At 46.6% G+C, this 9,239-nt stretch overlaps 1 protein-coding gene across 1 annotated transcript; it reads right to left on the reverse strand.

Annotated features, from left to right (window-relative positions):
* Nucleotides 1–7,585: 7,585 nt before the first annotated feature.
* Nucleotides 7,586–7,945, reverse strand: LOC108759190 (uncharacterized). The gene has a single exon (XM_018504509.1). The coding sequence runs from the start codon at nt 7,943–7,945 to the stop codon at nt 7,586–7,588; it is 360 nt and encodes a 119-aa protein (XP_018360011.1).
* Between the last annotated feature and the right edge of the window lie 1,294 nt (nt 7,946–9,239).

Here is a 9,239-nt window from a genome sequence, read left to right on the forward strand (position 1 = left end):
GAATAAATATAACTTTGCCCAAAAAACGCTTGTTTTCATTAAAAATCCCGGGACTTTTCAGCCCATGTAGTACATGATTGACGAGCGCTGCGATCTGGAGACACTTCTTCTTCTTCTTTAGTTATGGCTCCCGCCTCCAAAAAACAAATAGGAGGTCGATACGGCCAGATCACGTTTATTTTGCTTTCCGTATATTAAAAATGATTCAACACCCGCGAAAATGGCGAAGCCCGCTCGGACACCGGGCGCCTGCGTCATACGACGTCGTCACGCCGCAAGGACGCGCGTCAAGACGACAGAACGGGTCGTCCAAGATCGCGGGATAATTATGTATGATTCAATGCTCGGTCAAAGTCGGCAATACTTTCAAAAATATACAAAGGAATAACACTCGAGACGAGGCGCGTCCGCCACGAACGAGTGGTTCATCAGAACTGGATCTGGAGACACGACAGTGTCGCCGCGCTAAGCATGCCGTGAGTGTGTGTACTATACGATAGTGACGGACGGTTTTTTCAAAACAGGATCGATAAAGGTGGTGATAATAAAATACGCTGGTAATTGCTAAAAACTAGGAAATATAATGAAAAAGCGATTTATTCGATATCGACCTCCATTTGTTTATAACTTATATATATACTATCAAAAAGAGATTAAATAGAACTAAAATTATTCTGGTATTGTTAACTAATAAGTTATAAACAAATGGAGATCGAGATCGAATAATATTTTTGTCATTATCATTTTTCCTAACTTATTGTTTGTTAACAATATGGTATTTTCTGCGTTAGTAAAATCATTTTACTTATTCCATTTTGGTTACTGGCACTGTGATTGTTCATTTATTCTTTATTCAATATTTAATCAAGCTTAATCGTGATTAACTGTCAATCGCAATTAGTCTATTCTACTAAACAGCAAAGACGATGGGTGGCATCCAGTTGAACACGGCTCAATTGGATACGAGCCACTCACAGCGCTTGAGACTACAAAGCTCCTAAGCACCGGTCGCTGTGATTGGTGTTGTCCAATCGAGTCGTGATCAATCGGGATCACCCCGAAATATATCTCGTGTTTCACAGTTGGCAGCCTTTGTCTCTAAATTTTTACGCTCAAACCGGCTGTTTCAACAAAAAGAATCACGTGGTCAAAATAGACGATTATCAAACGCCCATTTTTATCACGTGATCCTTTTTCGTCGCTAAAACAGCCGATTAGAAGCAGCTCGACGCTCATTTTCAGCATCAAAATCAAATGACGTTTGATATTGGTCAATTTCTATCACGTGACTTATTTTGACGCAGAAAATGAGCGTTGAACGTCGTCAAGAAAAGGCATCTTAAGCCTGATGTTTACGATGCTAGGATAGGGTTGCCATTTCAAAAAGTTAAAAACTAGAATTGACGAACCGAAAACCCCGGACATTTCGTTTGCTACCCCGGACGCATACATTTGCTTACCTTTTTTTGGTGCTCTAGAAATAATTATTTCACATATAAGCCTTTTAAATTTTTAGATAAATAATATTTCCATTAACAGGGGGTTTTCTTTAATTGATAATACGTTATCAAAAAATATTTGACCTATCTTTTTAATAACGTTTTCGGCCCGATCGGGTTTGCACCAATCTTGGTTGGATTAATCTTTCCTATGGGTTGATGTCACACGCTCTACCAATAGGAGAGCACAAAACGCCATTAATCCAACCCAGGTTGGTGCAAACCCAGCCGGGCCGAAAACGCTATAAGTACATACATTTAGTTGCTTTTTCCTTACAAATTTCACAATACTATCACTTCTTTATTATCATGTTTACAGTATAACATCATTATCATGTTTACAGTATAATATCTTACAGGTCGCGCGCAACTGGCGCAACACGCGATATCCAATGAGTGTACAGCTTTACCGATGTTCTCATTCTAAAGCTATACTCTCATTGAATATCGCGTGTCGCGCGCGACGAACATCGCGCTGGTGTGCAGCTGGCATTACACTATATGCGGATAAATTTTATTCTCAACCTGCGTCCTATACAGGGCTGCCAATCTTTAATGTCAACACTACACTTACACGCCAAAGTTTTTTTTGCCATCCAGTCAAAAAATATTTCCTTTTTATATAAAACCCCGGACTCTCATGATTATCCCGGACGCCTTTCGAAAACCCCACCGGACGTTATAAAAAAGAGGACGGTGTCCGGGGAAAAAAGGATGGATGAAACCTTAAGTCGACAAGTTTCACGAAACGTTGGCATCTCAAGAATGCATCTGGACATGAAGGAAATCCGCAAAACGTATAACCTTTATACAGAAAAAACCCGTGGAAGCCTCAAGAATAATAATCACTACTTTAATTGGAAGAGAAAATGTCTTTAAATGAATTGTGATATAATAATTTTATTTAAGTGGAAATTAAAACATTTGGATTGAATAGGAAGATCCTTCAATAAGATATACAGGTATACTTAGGTTTCATTGCATAAAAATTAAAGATAGTACCATTTGGATTAAGCAAATAATAATAAAGATAGTACCACTTGGGATTTACTTTTTATTTTGATAGTAGAATTTAACTTGGCGCAACAGTTATCGATATCAATTCTTTTTTACAAATGATACATATCATAAGATTAATATTTCTTATTTATTTAATTGGACATGGTAAAATAAAGAAATGGGATTTAACTTTGCGCCATTTCTTGATATCAAACTCTTTTATAGGAATGATATCATTAAAGTTAATATTATTTATATAATTTGGTATCCGAATTACATTGAATTTAACTTGGCGCGAGTTTTGTTGATATCAAATCTTTTATACGAATGATACATATCGTTATAAGAATATCCTTGAAGAAAAATTAATACTACTATTAATTAGGTTGGATACTCAGTATTATATAGAAAGGGCCGGTTTCACCAACTCGATCGAGCCAAATCGGTGATTAACTGTCAATCATAAGTGGTCAATTCTAATAAATAGCAAACACAATTAGTCAGTTCCATGGCCAATTAAGTAATTGGCGTTGGTGAAACCGGTCAAAATGATTCTTCACGAAAAGCACGCGTGCATAGCGCTTTTCTTACTTTTTTTTAAAAAAGGTAAGTTTGTATAAATATCAAGAAAGAGTACCATTTGTGTTTTACCAAATCTATCTTTTAATAGATAGATATACAATTTATTGATCTTTTAGGGGTTACAAAACATTACACACAAATATACAACTAAACAACACGTTACTTTTAATTTTTTTGTTAACGCCGTGGAAATGCTCATGCATACCCCGCCCCCGCGGAAGGGGAGGGGTTATGTGGGACTTCTCCGGTATGACACCAGAGACCTACTCACTAAAACCACTGCGAGCGTCCTACTTCAGGCAGATTTCGGGCCCAGCTGGGTTCTTCTCTTCAGCAGTACTACCAGCCGGGCCCGTTGCCTATTGCGCTGTATGCGTGTATCCTTCTAGTACTAGAGAGAAGGGACGCCATCTCCTCTCGCCGCCAATTCCCGTCGGGTTGCTGCGGGGAGACGCCGAGTCTCCCGTTTGACGCCCCACAACCCTCTGGGTCGTGCGCAGGCGCCGCGCACGACCCCACCAGGGGGGAGGGTCGCCCAATTTCTAATAGGTTTCGTCATGCCCCTCATATATGTGGTCATGACACACACTTCGCTCTGCGTCACCCCGCGACCTACGGTTTGGTAGCGTTAGCCTTCCCCCCGACGTGCCCGTTCACTTTTTTTCTTTCAGAGCCATCACTTCCTCGCAAAATATGTGGAAGGCTCCTTTTCTTCTCGGTTTCGAGGGCAGCGTCTACTAACGCTCGTAAGGAGAGATCGCTCCTGACAGCCTCGACTAGCCTCTTTCTTTGAGAGGCCCACGAGGGCATTCCTCGAGAGTGTGCCTCGCTGTGTCCGAGGGCGAGGCACAGTGCCAGCATTTATTTGTGGTCTCTCTTCCGTTGCGGCACAGATACCAGCCAAAGCATCCATGGCCCGTCAGCATCTGCGCCGCATGGAAGGAGGTCCCTCCTCTGGCGTCTACTCATTCTTGTAGACGGGGCCGGATTGCACTGGCGATCTCTTCGCCTGAGTGGCCGGCTTCAGGAAGCCGGGCCGCCCATGCGTTCATCACTTTTTGCGCGGAACCGTATTAGGTCGGCGACCCTCACGGGGAGCTGAGTACACCCCAGCCGACGCTGTGTCTCCCTGACACTATCGAATACTTCGGCTTGCATTTCTACAGCCAGTTCCAGTGGCGGGACCCCGGCCAGCGTGGTCGTGGCCACAAAAGATACGGTCTTATAGGCTCTTAACCTGATGGCCCACCTCCTCTGCGCGGCATGCAGCGTCCGTTGGATAACTCTCCCCCTCCTTGCTTCTTCAGCCCATACCGGCGCCGCGTAAAGAGCCGTCGCCTGAACCACACCGGTGAACAGTCTACGGACCGCGCCCCCGGGTCCGCCTACATTAAGGAGGAGCCCACATAGGCTAATAGCCATACGCTCGAGCCTCGGAGCTAATCGTTGGAAGTGCTTCGTGAAGCTCCATCTCGAGTCGATTGTCAACCCTAAGTATTTGATCGTAGACTTGGCTGTTATTAGCCCATCCACCATCAGTTCGGTCCTCGGCGTCCTTCCGTGTCTTCCCCCGTGGAAATATATGGCTTCAGATTTTTGCGGGGCCACCCGGAGATCCAGCGCCCGGATCTCCTGCACCACGCTGTCCACCGCCATCTGGGCGTTTGTACGCGCCTCCTCCCAATCCTCCCCCGGGGCCAGTACAATGGTGTCATCCGTATAACATACTACACTGCAGCCCTGCGAGAGGTCCGCCCGCCGCAGGACTCGGTCAAACCCTAGATTCCACAACAGTGGGCCCAGGACCGACCCCTGCGGCACTCCCCTGTTTATTTCCCTTCGAAGGAGTCTGCCTTCGGAGTTCACAAACTGTATCACTCCGTTATTAAAATAATCATGGAGGATCCCCCGCAGGTACCTGGACACTCGATACGTTTCTAGTGCCTCCCCAATGCGATCCCAGGCAATGGAGTTGAACGCGTTGGATATATCCAACGCGACACCTAACACCACCCCACCCCCGGAGACCACCTTCTCCACCGCGGATCGTACTCGGAGAATGACATCCACGGTGTCGCGACCCTGACGGAATCCAAACTGCCCGGCGTGTATGTTCGGACCCGTTCCGTCCAAATGCCGGGTCAATCTCGCGGCCACAATCCTCTCCAGTAACTTTGCCTCGTCGTCGAGCAGGCAAATCGGGTGGTATCCGAAAGAACTCTCGACCGGCTTGTTCTCCTTCCAATAGGATGAGTTTGGTCTTTTTCCACGTATTGGGGAACTTTCCTTCCTTTAGACATTCCGTGAATGTTTCCCTCAGACTGTCTCCTAATCTGGTTCTGCGAATCGCTATTGCCCAAGCTCTACTGTGTAGACCGCTCGGCCCAGGCGCTGCATTCCGAGACGTCATTCATTTGATGGCCCTCTCTAATTCCTTTGTGACCCCAAACTCCTCCCTCAATAATCCCCAGCCTCTGTCCGGGAGTGGCTCCTTTGTCCAGTTATAAGTCTCCCTGTCAGGCGATGGGAAGAGTGTCTTCAATGTCTCTTCCAAGAAGGGCGACTCCAGAGCTTCTGTTTGCGTCCATCTTCGTAATTTGTTCCGGGGGTGATCCCGATTGACCGCGGCTCGGTTGGACACCACCAATCACAGCGATCGGTGCTTAGGAGCTTTGTAGTCTCAAGCGCTGTGAGTGGCTCGTGTCCAATTGAGCCGTGTCCAACTGGGTGCCACCCTTTGTTCCGCACCAATAAGTACGAGCGTTCCCATGGATTCTCGTCCAGTGAGAGAACAAACTCCTTCCAAGAATTTTCCTTGGCCTTGGCAATGACCGCTCTAAGATCCTTCTTGGCTCGCCTATAGTCTACCACTTTGGCCTCCACCTCTTCAGGATCCTTTCGACCTCTTCTTGCCCTTTTGATCGCCCTCCTTACTTGCAAGGTGGCGCCTCTCAGGATCGCGATGGAGTCGCTCCACCAGTGCACGGCCTTTCTGGGCCGTTGGGTGGCCCGTGGCATAAGCCACGTCGCACGCAGTGGCCAGCATGCCTTGTGTTTTTTCCACTCATTTGTCCAGGCCTATTGCGTCGGCTGTGGGCCAAGATTCCGCCAAGACAGCCGCCTCCAGCAAGTCCTCATTTAACTGCCGGAGGTTTCAGCGCGGCGGTTTGGATTGACCCCGTTTCACCCTTTGAGCCTGAGTCTCCTTCAGGCCTATCTATATGTAGAGGTGATTTGAATGTGTCTCATCAGGGAGCACCCTCCAATTCGTGACCATAGAGGCCGCAGGGGGGGAGGCCCACGTGATGTCCATCGCTGATTCCTCCGTCGTTCTTATCAGTGTATTCACCCCTCCCTGGTTCAGGCAACGGAGGCCCACCGTAGTCGTCCATTCCTCGAGGATCTTCCCCCTGGCATCACCACGTCTGGAGCCCCATAGCGTGGACTTTGCGTTAAAGTCTCCAGTGAGAATCGTGGGTCTACTGTGTAAGGCATTAAGGCACGGTTCTATTCGTTCAAGTCTTAGCTCGAACTGAGTGACACCCATGCTCGGAGATAGGTAGATACCCACCACATAGGTGTCCTCCCATCCCACAGCCACATATCCTTCTCCAGCCTTAATAAGGGTGCATGAGAGGTGCTTCCTCGTCGGCCTCCAAACTATGGCCACCACTTCTAGTCTGTCCGCATGCCAGTACGGATGGTTCTCTGGAACCCCGTACGGTTCCGAGATGACTGCCAGCCCGCAATCCCGTTCCTCCATCGTTTTTAGGATCAGATCCTACGCAACACGGACATGGTTCGCCTGAAGGAGCCTGTTAGGCATTGCCTTCGTTCCAGGCCTCTCCTCCGCAGGCACCCTCCCATCGAGTAGGCTCCTCTTGACCTTCGGCGACGTCCATGGATCCTCTCCCCGTCCTGTGTGTCTACGTTAGAGGGGCGCTTGGAGTGAGCATTCCTCCCCAGACTTCCCCGTTCCGAGGCCCGTAGGCTCCATGACGTTGCTGTCCACCATACTGGGGAGATCCCCATCCAGTTGTGTCTTTGGAGTGGACTCCGCTCCTTCTTCGGGCTTGTCATCGTTAGCCCTGCGTTTCCTTCTCTCCCTTTGTGGGAGCGGTGACTCCGCATCCACTTCCATCTTCTCGTCGTCCTCCCGGGGCTTCGGAGTGGTATCACGTACCGGGATCCGGCCTTTCCTTTTCGGAGGGTTGCACGCCCTTCCGCCAATCCTGTGATTCGATGGTAGTCCGGCATCTGCGCATGTCGGGCAGTTTACCATCCCATCGCATTCGATAGCCCTGTGACCCCTCGAGCCATATCGGTAGCAGATGGAGGTCCTATCTACCTCACTTCTGCACTCCGCTTGCATGTGCCCTTTTTCTAGGCAACTGTAGCATTGAAGGGGCCGGTCTGGTAGGAGGTCTACCCTCGTAGACGTCCACATCATTCTCACCCTTCTTTTTTTGGGCTGTCTTGATGGCAGCCGCCAGTGGGCACTTGGCTCATATGGCGCCCAGTCCGTTTGAAGCTCTTCTAATGGGGCCAACCTTTACCTCATCGGCTTCGTAGCCGCCTTCCCGGGCTGGTACACAGGCTATCTTTTGATGGGACACGGAGTCCTCGATGTCCCTCACCCGGATCTCGGTCATCTTCCTAGGTCTGGAGACGTGGATTTCTTCCTTATCCGCTAAGACCTCTCGTAGTTTATCAGGCAATGAATCCGCCTGGGCCGCTCCCGCCGGGCCCGGAATTTCCAAGAGAAATGCTCCTGTGCGGGCCTTCTTCGGGCGGATTTCTTTAATGCCGATTTCGTCGACGTTTGTCCTATTCCGCGCAGTGTAGAGAATCTCCGCGTAACTCATGTTCGGAGGATCTAGATTGATCACGTTACGATAGGACACGTGCACGATTGGACACGTGCACGGTTAGACACGGCACGACTGGATACGCTCACGGTTGGTCTTACGTTATAATAATAAATAGCGTAGGATCATTATACAGGGTGTCTCGAATTTAAATGTCAAAGCTTCTGTAATGTGTAGGAGATCGATGAACTAAGAAAAAAAAATCCTCTAGAGATATGTTCGTTTTTAATTTGTTTTGGAGAAAATCGCGAATATGGCAAAACATACTTGCTTCGTTCTCGCACTGCCTCTGAAGTATTATCGTCGCTAAGATCGTACACGAAAACAATAATAATAATGATTCCGTTCTCACGTGAAAACGTTCCTTGTTTGTTTAAATTTTCGCCTTTCTCCTATAAATTCGTCAGTTACTCGTCAGAAGTTATCGAGTGGATTACTCTTGTCACATTATGCCGCGTACACATTCTAACACGTTGAATATGTTGACATGATTTCGTGTATCGCTTCTGCGATATTAATGCGAAGGCACTATAAACGTGTAGAGTATTCGTATATCCGCCATTTTTACTCCTTTCCCTTATCCTTGCTCTGTTCCCAATGAGCTGAGAAAATTATCGTCGTTACGGTTGTTATAGGTTATAGCTTCTATGCTGTTGGAAACAAGCTAATTCCTTGTAGGAATGAAAGGAGCTACAAAATTTCAAGCAGCAAATACAAATCATAACCTGTAATGTCCATAACCCGTCACAGAAAAGGAGTAAAAATGGTGGATGCAAATACCTATGTTTCTAGTGCTCTAGTAATGCTACGGAGGTGATGAGAGAGTATACACGCTGATTTCCATGTCAAGAGAAAGGTAAGCAGAAATGTAAACAAACAAAGAAAGTTTTCACATGAGAATGGAATTATTATTATTTTCTTGTACGATTTTAGCGACAATAATAGGCCTTCTTTTTAGCTCAACTTTTTGTACGGTTCGTTTTTCTTCCTTTTCTCTCCTCGTTGGAGAGAAAAACAGAAACGATCAACCGTGCAAGAATTTTAGCTAAAAATAACAAACTTATTAACTACGGAGGCAGTGCTAGAACGAAGCAACTATGTTTTGTCTTTTTTGCGATTTTCTTCAAAACGAAGCAGAAACGAGCATATCTCTCGAGAACCTTTTTCCTTAGTTTATCGATCCCCTACGCGAAGTTTTGACATTGAAATTCCAGACACTCTGTATACATACATACATATATAACATTTATTTATGTTTATATGCATACATAAACAATATATATATTTTTTA

The sequence above is a fragment of the Trachymyrmex cornetzi genome, unplaced genomic scaffold (genome assembly GCF_001594075.2).
Source record: "Trachymyrmex cornetzi isolate Tcor2-1 unplaced genomic scaffold, Tcor1.1 scaffold1731, whole genome shotgun sequence".
NCBI lineage: Eukaryota > Metazoa > Arthropoda > Insecta > Hymenoptera > Formicidae > Trachymyrmex > Trachymyrmex cornetzi.

Coding starts and splice junctions, on each gene's coding strand:
- LOC108759190 (XM_018504509.1), bottom strand. CDS start 7,945: ATGAGTTACGCGGAGATTCTCTACACTGCGCGGAATAGGACAAACGTC.